At 33.6% G+C, this 22547-nt stretch overlaps 1 protein-coding gene across 3 annotated transcripts in view; it reads right to left on the bottom strand.

Annotated features, from left to right (window-relative positions):
- Nucleotides 1-21372, bottom strand: part of LOC107875707 (beta-glucosidase BoGH3B) — a 24742-nt gene extending 3370 nt beyond the window's left edge. The window contains exons 1-10 of one of the 3 annotated variants that reach the window (XM_047414034.1): nt 20659-20810; nt 20287-20537; nt 19255-19459; nt 18831-18921; nt 18603-18748; nt 17828-18071; nt 17625-17729; nt 17352-17534; nt 17055-17259; nt 16457-16861 (exon numbers count right to left, since the gene is read on the bottom strand). In XM_047414034.1, coding sequence (XP_047269990.1) covers nt 16457-16861; nt 17055-17259; nt 17352-17534; nt 17625-17729; nt 17828-18071; nt 18603-18748; nt 18831-18921; nt 19255-19459; nt 20287-20509 — 1807 coding nt within the window. In that variant the 5' untranslated portion in view covers nt 20510-20537; nt 20659-20810. Of the gene's footprint in view, nt 1-16095; nt 16862-17054; nt 17260-17351; nt 17535-17624; nt 17730-17827; nt 18072-18602; nt 18749-18830; nt 18922-19254; nt 19460-20286; nt 20538-20658 lie in introns of those variants that run through there. The other 2 variants (XM_047414035.1, XM_047414036.1) reach the window with 2 other exon arrangements.
- Nucleotides 21373-22547: the final 1175 nt, after the last annotated feature.

Genomic DNA, 22547 nt, shown 5'->3' with positions numbered 1-22547 from the left:
CAGCCCCCATCCCAGCCACCCCACCCCATCCAGCTCCCGTCCTTAGAGGTGTACATAGGTCGGATTGGTTTGATTTTTATTTAAAAAATCAAACCAATCATGTCGGTTTATTGAAACTATAAACCAAATCAAATCAATATAACATTAATTTTTTTTGGTTTAGGTTTTAGTCGGATTTTTTGGGTTTTTTGATTTTTTCTTTATAATATTTAGTTTTTATAATTATATTGTGATCGAAGACTAGATCAAATATGTTTTCGCTCATGCGCTAATGAAAAATCATAATTATGAACAAATAAAGAGCGAAAAACTCTCTTGAACATAAAAAGTGAGATGAAGAGTGAAAAGTTTAGTTTTTAAGTTTATATTGGGTTTTGAATCATTTAATTAACAATTAATGGACAAATATTACAACTTAAAGGCCCAAATCTAAATATATATCTACATCTACTTTCAAATTATTGAAAATTACTAAAACTAGTTGAAAAAGTATTTAAAAAGTAGATTATAATTAATATTTTATGTATAAAAAAGTTTGAATATTATATATATATATATATATATATATATATATATATTATGTCGGTTTAATTCGGGTTCGGTTTGACTTTTTTTGGTCAACACCAAATCAAACCAAGAATGGTCGATTTTTTTTTAACGCCAAACCAATCAAACCAAACCATAAGTCATTTTTTTTTCTCGGTTTGGTTTGGTTCGTCGGTTCGGTTTGATTTAATGGTTTGGTCTATATACCCCTACCCGTCCCAGCCTCCGTCTTAGCCACCCCCTCCCTATTCCTCAGCAACCAGCCCCCCTCCCAATCCTAAAAAAATATTGAATTCACTTTTTATTTTATTTTAAAAATTTTTCCTCTCAATTTAAATCTTTTCATATTTTTCGGGGGATTAAAATTCAAATTTGAAATCTTTTCATATTTTTTTTTAGATTAAAATTTAAATTGAAAGTGAGTGATAGTGGATATTGAAAAATTTGTGAATTTAATGAATAAACTTGAAATTGTTAAAGATATTCAAATTTAAAAATTGAAAATTCATTATGTTTGTATAGATGAATTTATAGTTAAAAATTTAAATTAGTTGGAGGAGAATTTTAATTATTTGGAATGAATTTGATGTTTCATTTATGAGCAAAAATAAAACATGATTATTCAAATTTTTCTACAATTTATAAATTTTTCTTATTTAATTAAATTAATTTTAATATTTAATTTGTTATGTAGCAGTTTAAAAAAGACTTGGAATTTAATGAAATACTTGAAAATGACGTGGCAGATGACGCAGCACATATGACAGCTGGCGTGGGAGAACGTGTTACACTCACCAAAAAAGTATTTAAAATGTTGCTTTTTAGTGGGTTCAGGGGTCCAGATGACAAATATGTAAGTAGAAGTATCCAACTTACAAAACCGACATAGTACAGGGGTCCACTGAACCATTTTTCCAACTATATATGATGATTGAGAAGGCAAGTGGATCATATATAGTGTGGATCACCAACATTCATGGGAAGTTGATCAACTGACTCGAACCAAGTGCGCACGAGTTTGCCTGTGAATCCATAGTCACCAAACAAAATATCAACAAGTGTTATTTTCTGGGTACGATCTATAGATATATTTACAACATGAATTTCAACAAGTTCAAGAATTACTTCACGAACAATCAAGAAGTTCAACTATTTTCTGAAAAAAAAAATAGAAAAATCAAAAGAAAGAGATGAAGAAAAAATGAATCAAATTCATCGAATTCACGACGTGTCTTTAAGAATTATTCCCCTCATATACCCGAGGTTAATGAAATATATCCCCCAGAATAGAATGATTCACTTCAACAAACAGTGGTACCTCAAATTTGCCTAACTACAAGCTCGATCACTCAATGATTTGTAAATCACACTTGAGTTTTTTCAAGAAGAAAAGAGTATTTTTACTTCAAAATTTTGTGCCTATACCTGAGGAAAAAATCTGGTATTTATTGCTAAAAGGTGGTGCTTTAGAAAAGAAGCAATGGTTCTTGAATAGACGCAGTTTTTTGGACCGTCGCCGACCTGCGATCACATTTTGTCCAAAAACAAAAACTTTCATCTCGACCTGCGTCTGCAGTTGGCCAAGTGCATGTGCAGGTCTCATTTCCATTCTCAATAGTGCATCAAATGGTCGCGTCTAAGGCTGGCAACGGAACTGAAAAATTCTGTTCCGGTCCGTCAACTCCGTTTCTGGTTCGATTCCAGTACCGGTAACACAACGGTACAGGTTGGTGCTGGTATACCGGTACCAAATGGTCCGAAATACAGTACCGGTGCGTACCTTCAAAAAATTATGGTATTTTCGATTCCGTTCCGGTGACGTATTAAATTTTGCTTTTTTTTTAATTGGGTTGGTAGAAACTAGCAACGACTCTTTTAGCCGTTGCAAATTTAGTCGTTGCAACCTCCCCCCCCCTCCCCCCTCTCCTCCTCCCAATTACCCCACACCACCCCTTAAAATTTTCACTATAAATATCCTTCATTTCAATTCTTTTTCCACACAAATATTCTCAATTCTCATACTCTCTCTTAATATTCTCACATTCTCTCTAAATATTTATAATTATTATATTAGTTGGAGTTGGAGATTTTTTTGAAGATATTACAAGCTTCAATTATCATCTTTTAATTCCGACATTTGGTATACGTCTGCTTTTACGCAGACGTTCGGTATATTCGTTCCAACTTTAATCTCTTTTTATTTACTTTAATATCTATATTTTTATTTTTTAGTATCTACATTTATTTACTTACATTAATTTTTTAACTTATAATATTTGTATTGCTTGTTTTAATATTTTAATTTTAGTTATGGATTCCGAAAAAAATAGTAGCGGTAAAAAATCAATCTTTGGTAAGATTTTTCGTAGAAATAAAAAAAGTAAGGCTACTACTAGTTCATTACAGCCTAAACTTAATGAAAATTCATTATCACAGCCTAATGGTTTCGACGTTGGTATTGGTATGGAATTAGATCATGAGACCCTAAGTAGGCGTTATGATAATTTTGAGGAAGGCTTACTGGAAAAAGATAATATAGAAGAACAAGAGTTAGGTGATACCCCTACTCCTACTAGTCCGGTTGCGAAATTACCGAAACATGGTGAAGAACTTCCCCCTTTACTGTAATTTACTAGGGCCAAAGGTACCGAACGTACTAAAAGGTCTTTAGTTTGAAAATTTATGGAGCATGATAGGGTAAAAAGTATTGCTACTTTCAATAAATGCAAGAATGTTTTAAATAGTTGACCGGAAGAAAAAATGGAGGGACAGGGTTGCTAACTACGCATTTGATGAAATGTAATTGTAACACCCCATATTTTTGTGTGTACTTGTTCTATTTATATGGAACTTGATATATCTTTGTGGTGTATATGGAGTTCTAAATACTTCCCATGTGGTTTAATGTGACCAAGTATATACAAATTTTAAGTTAGATTAAAGAGTTAAGAACTAAAAATTGAGTATTTTGTTAAGGTGCTTCTTGACTTACTTAAGCTAGTAGGTGGATCACTTACTTGAGCTATTTGGACTAAGTTAATGGGATCAAGACCATGTATCAGATTAGGCCTTACATTAATGTACTCATTTGAGCCCAAATTAAGTAAAAGAGAAAGAAAATGGAGAAAAGAGGCCCAATACTCAAATCTGCCAAATACCAAGTTAAAGAGAAGAAAAGGAGGAAAAATTGGTATCTAAGGCCCAATAGTTTTTGATCCACAAAGGCCCAATATATTGGGCAAGTGTATACATCAATTACTTGACAAAATATGGCTAAAAAGTAGTCAATAAATTCGTCCAAGAGCAGCTCCTATTTATGGATTGAAATCAGCAATTTTTCTCATTTTAACTTAGACAAAATTTCCAGCTTTCTAGGTTTTTCTTTCTTGTTCTCTCTTGTCTATGAAAAAACCCTATAATTCCACAAGGGTTATTGGGATTGACCTTCCTTCCAAGCTAAAGGTAAGTGAACAATTCATGAGCTTGTACCATGGAAACTATGTGTTCTTTAAGATTAATTTTCGGACAACCCTCTCTATAAGTTTGGGCAGTCCATTGTTCTTAGTTATTAAGGGATTTCTCTTTTCTCTTTTGATGTATGTGTGGAGGGATTAAGCTATTGAGGAAATACACATTAAGACACTAAAATACCAAGGAAATCAAGGTGTGTTGATAGAGGATTGCACATATTGGGTTGCTATTAAAGGAGGATTGGGTGTTGTTGCGGACTGTTTGATGTGTTTGTGTTGTGGGCTTCCCGGTTGCTATTGAGAAAAGGTGTGATTAGTTTGTATTGAATTATAGAAAATGGATGTGGTGATACACCACTGAATTTATGATTGTGTATGTCTATTCCTCATTTCGTTTTGTGTGTGTTGATTGGAAGGTGAAATGAAGCCGAGGTTATGTCGGGGGATATTGTATGAATATGTATGGTATGTAGCTATAATTGGAGTATAAGAGGGTTAAAGTGACACCTTTTGTTGATAAACTAAGGGCTTACTTCCCGGCCACTAGTTTGGTGAAGTTAAATAGCCAAAATGTGATGTTTGGTTGCTAATATTAGTTTTTCATATATTTCATTGTAGATAAGTAATATAAAAGTGAGGGAAGTCGAGTTGGGTTGGTATTGGAGTTTTACAACCAGGTATGTAAGGCATACTCTATTTTACACTCTTGGCGTGAAAACGGATACTTGTTCCATCGAGTAAGCTTCCAAGGTCATCCAAAAACATGTGCTACATAATAGCACCTATGATATCCCATGTTACTAATGAACTTATTCTCACTCTCTAATGTGTTAAACCACCTCGATGCATGCTTGGTACCTATCCTACATGCCTATTTTCACTAGTAAATTTCAGAATTTCTCCGGTTACTCAAATAAGACCCATGTGTTATTTTTAGCTCCTAAACACTTCATTAGTGTGCCAACAACTCCTTACTTCATTGTTATGGCATTGATTGCCTATTTACATGTCTCTTATTGATATATCATTGTTTCAAGGTATCATAAGGTTATGACCACCGAAGTAACAATCTTAAAAGGCTAATTAAACTAAGTAACAGAAATCTGTAAAACGGATGGTAGCTCAGGGGCATAAGCCTAGCATGGGCTGATCCCGATACTTTATATGTAGGTGGCAGCTCAGGGGCATAAGCCTAGCATGGGCTGATCCTGATTTATTATTTACCACTGATCAACTGATTATTTGTATCATATGGATTACAAAGATAATGAAGTAAGAAGGTAAAAGGAAGAAAGAAATTTAATGTACCCTATTCCACAAGTAAATGTAAAGGTGATGTACTAGCACTATTCTATCACTTGTTCCATATTTTTATTGAGCCTTTTATGTCATGTATTGTCACTTTTCCACCTTGCATACTCAGTACATTTTTTCGTACTAACTCCCCTTATGGGGGGAATTATATTTCATGCTACAGGCACAAGTGCTTCGGCAAACACGCGTCCTCAGTAGGAGCCAAGGATATCTATCTGCTATTGGTGAGCTCAAGTTTGCTTTAGAGCTTTCCAAGTCGGTTTCATATATTTTTGGTATTGTATAAAAGTTAATAGTATGGCGGGGGTTTGTCCCGACCTTAGCTAAATTTTGTGTATCGTCTAGAGGCTTTATAGACCAACGTAAAGCATGGTAGTGTGTTATCTTGTAGATGTTATGACCCTAACAACCAAGTCTATTATGTATATAGTTTCAGGGCTTGTCGTTTATATTTTTTTTCATTAAGGCGTTATATCCGTATATGACAAAACCTTTGCCTATTATAATTGCATGCATGTGAATTCCAAGGTTATAGGTTGATTCTCTCGGGCCTTCAAGGCTACGGGTGCTTGTCTGCCATAATAGGATTTGAGTCATGACAGTAATAAAGAATTTATTCATCTAAAAAATGAGGCTAAAGCAAAAAAAAAGAGGATACAACATTTGTGCATGAATCTGTAGGAGGTAATATGGTTCAAACGCGTTTAGGCATGTTTAACCCGGCTGACCCAAGTTCATCATCGACATATAGTGAAGAACTAGCAAAAATGGTTGTTGTTATAGGTTTTTCTTTTAGTTTTCCTTTGCATCCCGATTTTATTCATTATATTCAACGAGTATATAATTCTTTTTTTAAAGGTTTTTCACGAAATACAATTAAAAATGATATTTTTAAATTTCAAGCTGAACATTGTCATTTTCTTTGTTGCTTATTTGATAAATTTAATGATAGAATATCTGTTACTTCTGATATGGGTCGTAGTGTTGTCGGTAATGATTATTTTACTCTCACGGCTCATTGGATTGATCACGATTGGAACATGCAAAAAAGAATTATTGCTTATAAATATACAGCTAGTACAATAATGGAGAGCATGAAATATTTTAGATTTATTGGTAAACCTGTGGCATGCACATTAGATAATGCTTCTAATAATTTGAAAGCTATTGAAGAGTTAAAAACTAGATTATGTCCTATGGATGAAGATCATTTTCATGCTAGATGTACTGCACATATTTTAAATTTAATAGTACATGATGGTGTTCATTTGTTTGGAAATGGTTGTTGTAAAGTTCAAATTGCTTGTAGTTATATTTTTTAAAATAAAAGAAAGTGTTGTAAATAAATATTCTGAAATATGCTAAAACGAAAGAGGAGAGGAGAGAGATCTATCTAAGAAACGACTTAGTTTCTTCTTCTTCTTGGTGTGTTTAACAATGTAACATACCATGCCTTTTATAGGCAAGAGTAGGTGTAAAAAGTGTAGTATGTGAAAATACATTTACAAAAGATATGTCTTCTCTACACGCTACAATACTATGTGTAATAGGTGTAGTATGTGAAGTATGAGTATTATGTGAACATCCACAAATAACTTATTTACAATACTCCCTCTTGGATGTTCATGTAAAAGAAAAATTCTAAACGAAATAAGATGTACATAGCGGTTTGTAATACATCTTGTTTGCTGCCTCATTAAAAACCTTATCAGGAAAACCCAGTGGGACAAAACCTTGGTGAAGGAAAAAAGAGTGCAACGCGTATTTACTCCCCCTGATAAAAACATCACTTAATATCTAGGAGACGATGCATCCCAATCTTGTATCTCAACTTCTCAAAGGTTTATGTTGGCAATGCTTTAGTAAACATATCTGCGAGGTTATCGCTTGAACGAACTTGGTGAACATCTATTTCACCCATTGTTTGACGATTATGAGTAAAGAATAATTTTGGTGAAATGTGTTTTATTGTGTCTCCTTTGATGTATCCTCCTCTTAATTGAGCTATGCATGCGGTGTTGTCTTCATATAATATTGTTGGAATATTCTTCTTCAAAGTAAGGCCACATATTTCCTGAATGTGTTGAGTTATTGACCTCAACCAGGCACATTCTCAACTTGCTTCATGAATGACTATTATCTCTGCATGATTTGAAGATGTAGCAATCATGTTTTTTTTTTTGTTGAGCTCCATGAAATAGCTATACCTCCACATGTAAACAAATAACCTGTCTGAAATCGACATTTATGTGGGTCAGACAAATATCCTACATCTGCATAGCCAATTAATTGTGAATCGGACTCATTTGAATAAAATAGTCTCATATCAATAGTTTCTCAGAGGTATCTGAATATATGCTTAATACCATTCCAATGACTTCATGTTGGAGAAGAACTAAATCTTGCTAATAAATTTACAGCAAAAGATATATCTAGTCGTGAATTACTAGCAAGATACATTAATGCCCCAACTGCACTAAGATATGGTACCTCAGCACTAACAAGTTCTTCATTATTTTCATGAGGTCGAAATGAATCTTTATTAATATCAAGTGATCTTACAATTATTGGGGTACTCAATGAATGTGCTTTATCCATATAAAATCTCTTTAAAATATTTTCAGTATATGTGAATTGATGGACAAATATTTCATTTGTAAAATATTTAATTTGTAGACCAAGACAAAATTTTGTCTTTTCGAGGTCTTTCATTTCAAATTCCTTTTTCAAACATTCTATTGTCTTTGGGCTCTTCAGGAGTTCCAATGATATTCAAATCATCAACATATACAACTATTATGACAAATTCAGATCTAGACCTTTTAATAAAGACACAAGGACAGATTGAGTTATTTTTATACCTTTTTTTAAATAGGTATTTGCTAAGGCGATTATACCACATACGTCCTGATTGTTTTAATCCGTATAAGGATTTATGAATCTTGCTTGAACAATTTTCTAGAGAAGTTTTATACACATCAGTCATTTTGAATCCTTAAAGAATTTTCATATAAATATCACTGTCAAATGAGCCATATAAGTAGGCTGTAACAACGTTCAAAAGATGCATATCAAGTTTTTCACGAACTGCCAAATTAATAAGATACCTGAAGGTGATTGCATCCACCATCGGAGAATATGTCTCCATATAATCAATGTCAGGTCTTTGCGAAAATTCTTGTGCCAAAAGTTGTGCTTTATATCTTATGAATTCATTTTTCTCATTTCATTTTCGCACAAAAATCCATTTGCATCCCACTGGCTTTATACCTTCAGGTGTTTGGACTATTGGTCCAAAAACTTCACGTTTTTCAAGCTAAGCCAATTCAATTTTGATTGCATCTTTTCATTTTGGCCTATCATTTCTCTGCATATATTTTCAACAGATTTTGGTTCAAGATCCTCAACTTGTTGCATTATTTCATTAGCAATATTTTTTTAAAAAAATATTATCGACAATTACATTATTTCGATGACATATTTTTCTCGATGAGACATAACTGACTTAGATCTCTTTATTTTTATTATTTTCAGGTATCTAAACCTTTTCTGAGGGTTTATCAATTGTTATGTCTTGCTACTCTTCATGAGTAGCTTCCTCCATATTATGATTATTTGATCATTTGCTTCTCTTTTTTTTTGAGGATTTTTATCTTTAGAGCCGATTGGTCTACCATGTTTTAAGTATGGTTTAGAATCATTTGCATTATTCAATTGTCCTATCGAGACATCAACTCGAATAGGAGCATTAGCAGCTGGAATGTGAAATTTTGTAATTCTTCATCGGTCAGTGAATGCATCTGGTAGTTGATTTGCAATGTTTTGCAAATGAATTATCTTTTGAACTTCAAGTTCACATTTATTTGTACGAGGATCTAAGTGAGATAATGATAATGCATTCCAGTCTATCTCCTTTTCCAACTACTTATTTTCTCCTCCTAATGTTAGATATATTGTTTCATCAAAATTACAATCAGCAAATCTTGCCGTAAATAAATCTCCAGTCATAGGTTCGAAATATTTTATAATAGAAGGAGATTCATTCCCAACATATATTCCCAATCTTCTTTGAGGATCCATATTTGTGGGTTGTGGTGGAGCAATTGGAACACATACCGTACATCCAAAAACTCTTAGATGGAAAATATTTGGCTCTTGACCAAAAATTAATTGTAATGGGGAGATTTTATGATAATTTGTGGGCCTTATCCGCATAAGAGTTGTTGCATGCAAAATAGCATGACCCCATATCAAAATGGGAAGTTTTGTTCTCATAAGCATTGGTCTAGCGATTAATTGGAGGCGTTTAATCAATGATTCTGCTAGACCATTTTGAGTATGAACATGGGCAACCGGATGTTCAACTATTATTCCAGTTGATATACAATAAGCATTAAAATTCCGAGATGTAAATGCACCCACATTATCAAGACGAATTGTCTTTATTGTATAATCTGAAAATTGTGCTCTTAACTTTATTATTTGAGCAAGTAATCTCGTAAATGTTAGATTACGAGTTAATAATAAACACACATGTGACCATCTTGTAGATGCATCTATTAAAACCATATAATACTTAAATGGTTCACATGGAGGGTGAATGGACCCACATATATCACCCTGTATACATTCCAGAAATACAGTGGATTCAATTCTCACTTTCATTATTGATGACCTAGTAATTAATTTGCCTTGAGAACATACAACACAAGAGATTTCTTTAAATTGAAGAATTTTATGGTTCTTCAATGAGTGTCCATATGAATTCTCAATTATTTTGCGCATCATATTAGAACCAGGATGGCCCAACCAGTCATGCCAAATAATAAAACTGTTTGAATCAGCAAACTTTTGATGTACTATGACATGTGTTTCAACAGTGCTAATACTTGTATAGTATAAGCTAGAAGAAAGGCGGGTAATTTTTCAAGTATATATTTATTACCCGATATTATTATAGTAATATAAAGATATTCAATGTTTTCATCATTTGTAGTCTCAATATGATAGCCATTTTGGCGAATGTCTTTGAAACTTAATAAGTTTCTTTGAGACTTATTATAATATAATGCTTCATCAATCATCAAATTTGTTCCTTCGGAAAAGTAATAAGTTAGCTTTTTCGGAGCCTTCAATTAATCTTGTAATACCACATATAATATTAACACTGACTTCTTTCATCACCAAATAAGAGAAATATTTTTTATCTTTTAGAATAGTATGTATGGTAGCACTATCAATAAGACATATATCATCGTAACTTATTTTGAATTCAATTGATGATTGGGGAATTTCCATATTATTCAAATAAAAAAAAACATATTATAAGAGATTTGAAAAACTAACATAAGAAATGTAGAAATTAGAAATAATGGTACTTTGATAAAACAAAAAAACATAATTGCAAACAAAAGAAAATAATAACTTTGTTTATAATTTATTCTCAACTAAGGTGATCAGTTCTTCAATCAATGTCCTCATAGAAATCTTTAGCTTTCAAATGAGTAATATCTGAGAGGCCCGTAAAGTCATCATCATTGTAAGTAAAATTTGCCTCAACATCATCATATGTATTTGATGGAGCTGATTCATCATCATCACCTCGAAAGGTCAAGTGTAATTCCATGTCATTTTCTTTTCTTTTAAGGAAAGCTTGATAAAGTTTGACAAAATGATCAGGCGTACGACAAACACGTGCCCAATGACCTTTCATACCACATCGGTGACAAATATTAACTTTACCCTTTGAAGGATTATTTTGAGAACCTTTATTACTCTCTTGTTTATTTCCATCATTATGAAGATAATTATTTCGTCCTCTGCCACGTCCTCGCCCACGTCCATGACCATGGCCTCGACCACGATTGTGATAATAATTTTGCCTTATTTTAGGCTGATCATGTGCGGCTACAACATTCGCTTCAGGGAATGGAGCAGATCCAGTGGGATGAGCTTCATGATTTTTCATTAACAAAGTATTATTCTGCTCTGCCACAAGTAGACATGTAATCAATTCTGAATATTTCTTAAATCCCTTTTCACGATATTGTTGTTATAGCAATATATTAGAAGCATGAAAAATGAAAAAAATTTCTCTAGTAAGTCCTCATCAGTGATGGTTTCTCTGCATAATCTTACTATTGAACTTACTTTATGAATAGCAGAATTACACTCAACCACAGTTTTAAAATCTTGAAACCGAAGGTGTATCCAGTCATATTTAGCTTTCGGTAATACCGTCAATTTTAGGTGGTGATATCGGTCCTTCAAGTTGATCCACAATTCGAGTGGATCTTTCACAGTTAAATATTTAATTTTTAATCCTTCATGGAGGTGATGACGAAGAAAAATCATGGCTTTCGCCTTATCTTGACAAGATGCGTTATTTTCTTGTTTGATAGTATCCCCAAGACCTTTAGCGTCAAGGTGAATTTCAGTATCAAGGACCCACGATAAATAATTCTTTCTGGTAATGTCCAGTGCCACAAACTCAAGTTTTGATAAATTTGACATAGTAAAACTATCATAAAAAAATTAATAAGTTAGATATAATGATATTTTCAAAATAAGATAACAATCTCAAATAAATTTAAATAGAATCATATATTGTTAATAGATTATTATTAAAAGGTTGTTTTCTTTAGCAATTTATATTTGTGTGTGTATGTAGAGTCTGGAAACAAATAGTTACATAATAAATACGTACCTTATAAGGAATCTCGTGCTGATAACGTGTTGTAAATAAATATTCTGAAACATGCTAAAACGAAAGAAGAGAGGAGAGAGATCTATATAAGAAAAGACTTTGTTTCTTCTTCTTCTACTTGGTGTGTTTAACAATGTAACATACCATGCCTGTAGGTGTAAAAAGTGTAGTATGTGAAAACACATTTACAAAAGATATGTTTCTCTACACGCTACAATACTATGTGTAATAGGTGTAGTATGTGAAGTATGAGTATGATGTGAACATCCACTAATAACTTATTTACAATAGAAACGATGTAAGGGATGATTTTAAATATAAATGTAAACAATGTGACCTTCCACATAGAAAAGTTCCAAAAGAAATTCCTACTAGATGGAATTCTTTATTTCAAATGCTTGAAGTTACTTTTATATATCATAAATTTATACAATTAGTTTATAATGCTTGTAATGAGGATGTTAATTTAATGCTAGATGAAGATGATTGGATTGAACTAGAAGAACTTTGTAAATTTTTGAAAACTTTTTATCAAGCTACGAATACAGTATCTACTCAATATACTCCAACTATTTCATCTGTTTTAGTAACTATTACTTCTATTTCTAAAATACTTGTAGAATATAAAAAATTATGCCCTTACAAAGAGGCAATTGAAGCTATGGTTGATAAATTTAAAAAATATTTTTTTTTATTCCACAAATTTTTTTTGACAACTAATTTATTCAACTCATTTTATAAAGAATATGGTACAGTGATGTTGGTTAAAAAATTGTACAACAATTTAGAAATTGGACCTCATGAAAAGCCATCAGTTGACACTTGTTGTACTAGCATAGTACCTAAAGCTAGGAGTTTATATAACTTGTATTAAGTTATGGAATAAAATATTACGCCGATCGAACCTCCTACTTCTAGATGTAGATATGATGATTTAGATGAGGAGATGGGCGAAGAACTTGGTCTTCAATGTTGTAGGAGTAATGATTTTGATTCGTATCTTCATGGCGTTTCTCATTAAAAAAGTACAGTAAGGCTTCTTGTGGGGTTGGAATCGGCATTTTCTGCCAAGGCAGGATGATCAGTAAAAAGATCGAGAAAGTCTTAGAGATGAAACTGTAAAACAACAACTTTTATCATGGTGGAAGACCCGTATCAGACAATTTCCAAAACTTTCAAAGATGGCTCGAGATTTGCTATCAACTCAAGCTTCTTCAGTTGCTTCGGAGCAAGCTTTTAACGTAGGAAGATTTATAATAGGAGATCATCGATATTCGTTAGCAAGGGATAGTTTGGAGATTTCAGTATTATTTAGAGATTGGATAAATGCCGAACGAAGAAATTTTGGGCTCCCCAAATTATCGCCCCATGTTGAAAACGAAATAGATGAAATTTTTGAGAAAAATAGTGATGATGGAATGGAAGCAATGGAGGAACAAGGAAAAAGACCAATTTAGGAAGATTTATTCGTCGAAGAAATAGAAAAGTTACGCCAAAAATATTATAGACAATTTAGATATTAATAAGATTCTACAATAGAGATCTAATTCAAATAAAACCCTTCCTAGAAGGTGACTGCGTAGATTAGATTTTCTTTTAATATCTTTGTAATAAATGTACAACGTATGAAATTTGAATAAATATAACGGCTATTCGCCTAATTTTATTTTAAAATTTGTCTTTTGTTTGTTGCAATTATGGGAAAAAGTTTAATACAAAACTTTATAAAGTTAGAAAATTTTTTAACTTTACAACTTAAAATTATATAAATATAATTTAACTTCTTAAACTTATTAAAAATATCATATTAACTTAAACTTAAGGATATATTTTTAAGTTTAAGATATATTAAAATATGTTATATTTACTAACTTAAACTTAAAGATATATTTTTTAAGTTAAAATTTTAAACTTTTTAAGATATATTAAGACTTAAACTTATTAAAAAAAGTTAATAAATTATATAAATTATATAAGTTAATATATATATAATTTAAATTAAAAAATTTAAAAGAAATATAAGTTAATATATAAGTTTATATATATATATATAAGTTAAGGCCATTAAATTATATAAGTTAATATATATATAATTTAAATTAAAAAATTAAAAAAAAAAACTGTACGTAGTTCGTTAAGGCCGACGTCTCTTCCGGTAAAGTTTCGGTAGCCGACGTCTCTTCCGATAAAATTTCGGTGTCGTTTCGGTCCGACCCGGTAACCAACGGACCGGTGCGAACAAGGGGAAAATTCCGGTATTCCGGTTCCAGCGACAAATTCAATAGGGAAGTTCCGGTACCGATAAAACCAGTCCGGTGGTACCGATTCCAATCTGTTGTCAGTCTTAGTCGCGTCCCCAACGGAGAAAAAATTCTATTGAACTTCGGATAAAAAATCCTGAACTCTCAAGTTTAATGACAACGCTAGGCTTGTCCTCTACTTGCATCACTATACTTGTAAAGACATGCTTCTATATTTAACCATGAACAAGTTCCTTTCTCCTATCAATATGGAAGAACACTTCTTTCTTGAAGTGAAAACTCAATTCCCTTCATTTTCCATTTACATTTCTATGACTTACAACCCAGCAACAATACCTTGGTCTTCACTTCCCGGGAGCCAAGCAGCCACGAGGGCGTCTATGTTTGCAAGATACGGCTCAATCAACGCCCAGAGATGACAACCACCACACATTTCACAATCCCGCAGACATTGCTGATGGTGCTCGGACCAGGTTGATCTATCGTAAGATTTGCACTATCGCCAAACATCTCTGCGTAGGGAGTCTCACCAACGACAACAATGGCATAGGAGAAGTGGTTGGACTTTACAAAGTTTACGTCTGGATTGTCATGGTAGACCACTTGTGTAGATGGATGGACTGTGTTTTTCACAGCATTTAAAATGGTGGTTCCTGAATGTGTCAGTCCAAATATATGAGAGCCTGTTCAGTCTAATGTTACAAGAAATGATAATTCTCATTCACAGTTTTTGTCAAGCAATGGACCTTGAGCCTAACTCAACCTCAAAAGCTAGCTCAAGAGGTTAGGATTACCCAAGTCCATATATAAACAAACCACTAGTCCATTCCCCAATCAATATGGGACTTTTATCCACTCTAACAGTTTTGCCGATCACCGAGCACCATCTCTAAAATAAAAATCAAATGTTGTATTAATCTTTACATGCAACTTTATTAATATGAGAGAAAAGGGTTTAGATCATTCTTCAAACAATGCATAAGTTGCAACTGTTCTGGAAACCAGAAAGATATGGTCTAAAGTTTGTAGAAGTGGCCAGGCAAATATCCAACTATCCAAGTCCTGCCAAGGCTGAAGCTATCAGAGCCTATTTAATTCACCTTCCCAGTTTACTCCATCCCGAGTTACATTATACTTTCTTCGCTACCTTCATGTTAACTTACTAACCAAAGAGAATTGATGAAATAAGAATTAGGAAATACATGATCATGCTCTAAGCAGTAGGGTCCTTGCTTATTCTGCGGATTATACTGTGGATCTTCCAACCGTCATGTATAGCATGGTCTCAATAAATCTAGATCATAGACGTGCAGATTTGATAGAATTCAGTATACCTAGATCAGACTGTATGTGTCAACATCATACACATTGTAATTCCACAAATGTGCTTTAAGGACTTTACCACTACCTGGTGAAGGCAAAGAGGTTGTTTCGGACTGTAAGAAGCAGAATCGACTAAATGCCTTGAACCAAGTGCTCAAGAGATCCCAGGTTAACTAATACATAATCAATATCTATATTTCCTACTGACAAATTCATTATGGGATTTCCCATGTATTCAGTTTACTTTATAAAAGTGAATGAGCCTGAATAGTTTTCAACATGTTGAATACTAATGCTGGTTAGTTTTCAGTAGATTACAAAGTAAAGGAAAATGATTTAGCATAAAGACTAATCCCCATGTGTGGATATATATTTTAAACATAGGGTTTTCTAGAACCTTGTTTTTCTCTTGGAAATTATCTTTTGTCCTTTAACTAAACCATTATAATATAATTAGTAGTAATTAACAATAATATAATAATAATCCATCATCATATATATTCAAAGGGAAGCCCTCAATACAATATTCTGCTTTCTGCTTTTTCTCCAGTTTCAATAATGAATAATAACTAACTAGCTTTTCTTGAAAGTGACTACACCTTGTTTTCTCTAAAGTAGTGCTTGCCCATTAACTTGTACATAGATTTTATAGTTCCTTCTTTCTGTTGAATAGTATTCTGAGGCAGCTCTTAACATGATGAACCTCTATTTAAAATCTGAATGTCACACACAATATAGTATCAATGCTGTCTTCTAATTCATTTTCACTGGCTGAGTTGTGAGACCAGATCCGAAGGGAAAGAGGGGATCGTAATGGCGATCACCGACGTTCATAGGAAGCTGATCAACTGACTTGAACCAGGTCCTAGCAAGTTTACCAGTGAAACCATAGTCACCAAATAAAACATCTGCAACACCTTGCCCTTCAGTCCCCGGAAGCCAAGCAGCTACAAGTGCATCTATTTTATCGACGTAAGGCTCTAGCACAACTGGACGACCAGACACGACGACTACAACACATTTCACAGCACCACAGACATTGTTGATAGTGCTAGGACCAGGGTCTGTTATTGTAAGATTTGTGCTGTCACCCAAAATCTCTGCGTATGGGACTTCACCTACTACAACAACGGCGTAGTCGAATTCATTGGACTTCACAAAGTTTGCATCAGGATTCTGCTGGTACACTACTTGTGTAGAAGGATCCACAGTTTTCTTGATAGCACTTAAAATGGTGGTTCCTGTCAAATGTGGAAATCCATCATTTCTCTCCATAATGCTACAAGAGTTTAACTTCTATACACCGACATGTAGAATTTTTCATATTATCAGGTTCTATCTATGTGTGTTGTTAATTCTAATACGAAATAGCATATTAGTGTCTAAAAAGTCACTTGTGGTGAAGTAGAAACTATATAATATGAGAAGACATACCGACTGTTAAATCATTGCCTGCAGCGCCCTGCCATTCTATTGTCCATCCTCCGCATTGGTAACCCAAATTGTCTGCATGACTTCCAGCTACAAGTATCTTAGGAGCTTTCTTTGGAAGAGGAAGTAATGGCTGACTAGCGCTCTTCCCGTTCTTCAAAAGGACAAGCGATTTCCTTACTGCTTCCCTTGCCAACTCTCTATGCTCCTGCAGAGAGGCGGTGAAGCATGTTAGATCACACATAAAAGAATTAGATCTCAAGAGTTCAGTTTCTAGAAAGCGAGCAGGATGACCATTACCTGGCTACCGAGTTGGTTTACCAAGCTAAGGTCAGCCAGTGGGTTCTCAAAGAGACCCATGGTAAACTTAACTCTCAATATCCGCTTCACAGCATCATCAATTCTGCTCATGGGAATGACACTATCTTTCACTAGTTGAGTTAGAGTATCAATAAACTCCGTGTAGTTGGTTGGAACCATAACCTGCAGCATAGACAATACAAATCATATAAAGCAACTAAACGCTATTATTTTCAGATAAAAGAAGATATAGACCAAACATATCGAACCAACCATGTCAATTCCAGCCGAAACTCCAGCTTGAACTGAATAAGTGTAATTAGCATGAGGTGGGCTTGTAATCCGGTCGATGCCTTCCCAATCAGAAATCACAAAACCCTGACAAAGACAAGAGGCAAAAGAGGTGTTATACATCAATATATCCCTAATTAAACTTAACTTACTGATTCTGAATGAGCTGAGCTAATCATTCGTACCCTGAATTTGAGCTTGCCCTTTAGGAAGCCAGTGACAAGATCTCGATGAGCATGCATCTTTACCCCATTCCAGCTTGAGTAAGACACCATCACCGTTGAAACACCCTTAATGATTGAATCATAATATGCAGACATGTGGATGCCATACAAACCATTTGAGTTAATTACAGTGTTATTTGCATCGATCCCCCCTACTGTGCCACCGTCTCCCACAAAATGCTTGGCACAGGCTGCTACATTTGACCTTTTAACCAGTTGAAAGTTCAATCAAACGAATGTTCCACAACAAAGGACGATAAAAGCAGTATCAATCAAAATGTCTAGAAATATTCTAGTACCAAAAGCATAATCTTAAACTCACTTTAATGCCCAAGATCATACTTTTTGATATAAAGATCAACATACACAAACTTGTTAAAGGTCATCGTCAAGATAAGTACTATGCTGGACCATGATAGGACCAGTAACATGTTGTAACCAACAAGCACTGGTCAATAGCATTAATTCTTAGATCATCAAATCCAAAATTGCCCAGTTAGGCAGAGAACTTCCATGTGCAATGAGTAAATGACAATCGATACTAGAGATCACTACATCCCACCAGTCATGTGGCCTGCTCATAAAAGTTTTATGCTTATGAAGGTGTTTGTTAGATAATCATCATTTCGTTTTCTTTTTGATGAACTAATCTTCATTCTCGTTCCTAAGCACACGACTGGTGTACATCATTCAATAGGAACAGGAAAGGAGTAGATGTAAAAATTGATATTCATACTTTCCGCCAACAAAGGGAACACCCTTGCGAGAATTAGCTGGCAGATCTCCTTGTAAACCATGAATTATCTCTGTCATGGTTCGCACAATCTTATGATCTTCGCTGTAGCTTTCATAACAACGTCCCCATCTTGGATCTCTGCATACCTATCACAACACGGTTATTCAGATAACAAATGAATCGAAATGCAACTTCAACAAAAAGTTCATTCATATCATATCAACTTACTGCAATGCAGGGAGCAAAAGCATATGGGATTCCTGTGGCTCTAACTTCAAGTGCAGTTGCTGCCCCAATCCGCTTCACGAGATCAGGGTCCCTGCATTAAAGTGACATATTTTTAACTCAAAATAGGTTAAAGATGAGCATTTTGAATAGAACCAGAATCCAGTAACTCTCAGAAATGCCTATTACATATTCAAAATACATAAGGGGATCATTTCTTTTAGGAATATAGGCGACCTCAATGCCGATGATCATTTCTTTATCATAAGGTATCAACTGATTGACAAGTGAAGATTACCAATCATGCATCTTTAATAATCAAATTATAAAGATGAGTTTTCGCTACATTCTAAAAGCAACCATATTAGTAGCTTCCGATAGTTAGAACAAAAATCGGATGCACAGTTCTTATAATTTATATACTTGCCTGGTGACACCAAGCCCAATATTGTGAGGAAAAATAGTAGCATTATAGACATTGTTGTGTCCATGAACTGCATCAATCCCATAAATCATTGGAATGCCAAGGCGGGTCGAAAGAGCAGCCATTTGAATATCATTTACCATATTGATCCAATCCTCAGCAGAGGCCTTAGGTGCAGGAACACTTCCTCCACCACTCAATACACTTCCTGCCAGAAGAATTTTTTTATAAAAATGAATTCCAATACATACAACAGTAAAAAAGCAGATCAATCCCCTCTTTCTTGTTCCCTTTAAATGCAAATGCTATTACACATAAATACGTGATTTTTCTAACACCAAAGGAGCATACTTCCGGAATCTCTGGTGAATGTATGAGCAAGTATTCAAGAATGCTCATGTCAATCTTAAGATAAAAGTGAACTCCAACATACAGGATAACAATGGATAAAGAAAGTAGTCCCCCACCCCCCACCCCCACCCTTTTCCGATGTTCTCTTTAATGCCTTTTTTGTTTTCAAAATTAGGATTAAAAAGATTTTTGGTAAAAAAAAAATGGGGGCATGAAGCATCTCGCGTTCATGCAGAGTTCTAGGAAAGGCCACAACCCAAAAGGGGTGTGACGTAGGCATCCTACCCTAAAACAAGTATTAGTGGCTGAATCCGTGGCTCGTGCATGCGGCATTTGCGTACAGTTCGGGGAAGGGCCGCACCATGGGGTGCGACGTAATCAGGCAAACAGCCTACCCTTAGACAAGCGGTGACTATCCATGGTGACGTAAGTCACACAGAAACAACTTTACCGTTGCTCCAAGGCTCCTTTCATATAAACACCAATGTTATTACAAAAGATTCTATCATCCTATGATAAAAAGCTACACAACAGCAACAACATACCCGGTATAATCCCAGATGTGGGGTCCGGAGAGGGTAGGGCGTACGTAAACCTCACCTCTACCTCTGTTAGGTAGAGATGTTGTTTCCGATAATAAGCATCTCTATATATACATAAAGAACGAACATTACAAAAACATACCAATGAAATATTGCTTCATAACATCAACTGATGCAACTTTCCTCTCAATCTGAGTCATCTGACCAATTTTTTCCTCAAGTGTCATTCTTTTCATCAAGTCCTTGATTCTTGTAACCATTGGCTGTTTTGGGTCCTTGTATTTTAGGTACTCTGCCTCCACAATCACTGCCCATAGGCAGCAGAACAACACAAAAACCTTCATGGATATTGAATATCTCCTCATTGTTTTGTGTTCTTCTGCTTAAGACAATCTGGTAAAACTCATACAAATAAGCACATACACATTGAAGAGCAGTACAAAAAATGTGAACAAACAAGAAACAAGTTTGCTATGAAAAAGGAAACAGATATAACAAGAAATGAATAACTTACCTGTTGAGTTTCTACTTTGAAACAAGTAATTCTGTTGAGAATAGTTAACACCATTTGTGACAGTATATATACACATATTACATACACATGCACATTGAGTGACAAGGTAGTGGGGTAGTGGGGGTTGGGTGTGGGGTGTGATTAAGGATATAACATTGGCAAAATTTTATTTTTTTTTGGTTTCCATCCGGTGTCCGCATTGGAACCCCGACTAATTCAGATCACGCGTCGCAGGCCTATTAAGGTGGCGGCACTCCTAACAGATTTTTCTTCATACTCAGTGTCGAACTCTCTATATCTTTTTACTCAAATACATTTTTGCCTTAAAAATACCCTTCAACTAACAAAATAGCTCACAAATACTTTTCTTTCTAATGGTTAATTCAAAACAAGAAAAAATAACGAGGATATACTGAAATGTTTTGAAATATTTAAATTTGTTTTTTGTTTAAAAAAATCTTTAATTACGTTCATTTTAGTAACGACGAAGGCATATATAACCCCTTATATTAAACAAAGGACGGGTCGATTCTATTCGATGTGTACATTTTTAATCTCAATTATGAATTTTTTTTCATTCAAAAAAAAAAATTTCTTCAAGAAATGAACTTTGATCAGTTTCAAAAATAAAAATTTTTAAAAAGGGAAATGGAACAGAAATTTGTTTGTACTAAAGTTAAGTGTGACTTTTCGGCTAACGTTTTTCGAAGTGACATTTTTTGTCACGAAATTTCATTGGGACCCTTTTAAATTATAATTGGACCCATATTGTACGTTACTATTTTTAGAAAATAAAATCATGTGACAGAAAAATTGCTAATTAGGATTTCAAAGTTTCAGAAAGAGCAATAAAGCCCATCAGAATTGGAACATTGACAAACAAGTTAAACTGCAATTCAAGAAAAAGTAATTCTTTTATGGTATTTTATGAACGGATTAAATTAAATTTGGATGGGTCAACCTTGAAACGAAGAATAAAGGTTAAATATAAACTAACGTCTTAATGTTAAAATTGTTTAACTGATATATAGAGCTCGATAAATAAACAATCATAAGAATATTAATAAATAGTAGATCACTTAGTTGTAATAGCTTAAAGATGCTAATTTCTTCTAGTAATACTTTAAAATTATAAAAAGGTTAAGATCACAAAATTATTTGAATACATCCAAAAAAAAAAAAAAAAGGGATCGTTGTTTATCCAAATGCAATCTAGTATAGTTCAAAGCATGTGGACAGCAAATTAATATGAATGTATTAATTTTTCATTGAAGCGTTATCCATACATTTCACTATTTAAAACCACAAGTGAATAAATAAATAACTTTACAAAGAGTATACTTGTGAAGTTGTGATTCATTTAGCCCCCCATATATTTCAATTGGCTAATCCACAATTTTATGACATTATGTTAATGTACTTATATTATATAGACTTTGAAATAAGTTGAATAATTGGTATAGAATACATTATGGATCATTTTCAATTTATGGTAATCTATAAGGGCCTATTTTGTCATGCTTAAAAATGTTTTGGAATATGGTATTAATGGATTTTATTTCATCAATGGGTTAGTAAATTATGGAAATTGTACTTTATTAGTAAGTAATTCAAGTTGTAATATTAATATTTGATCCAAAGAATGTTGTGGATTGTAAATTATCTCTTTACCTTAGAAAAATAGAAATAAGATTTGTGTATATTTTACTTTTTTCAAATTTTATTTGTAAAATCGCACTGATATATTATTATTCTAATTTTGTAAATGAATAGTGTCAGTTTTCAACTTGGATAACCATAAATTAAAAGGCCAAATTATAATTAGAAAAGGACAATATTCACATCAATAGTTTTCTGACTACGACAACTCACTTAAAATTCAATTCAAT

The sequence above is a fragment of the Capsicum annuum genome, chromosome 6, assembly GCF_002878395.1.
Source record: "Capsicum annuum cultivar UCD-10X-F1 chromosome 6, UCD10Xv1.1, whole genome shotgun sequence".
NCBI lineage: Eukaryota > Viridiplantae > Streptophyta > Magnoliopsida > Solanales > Solanaceae > Capsicum > Capsicum annuum.
The sequence above is the reverse complement of the archived record's forward strand: the minus strand, read 5'-3'. Positions and strand labels throughout refer to the sequence as shown.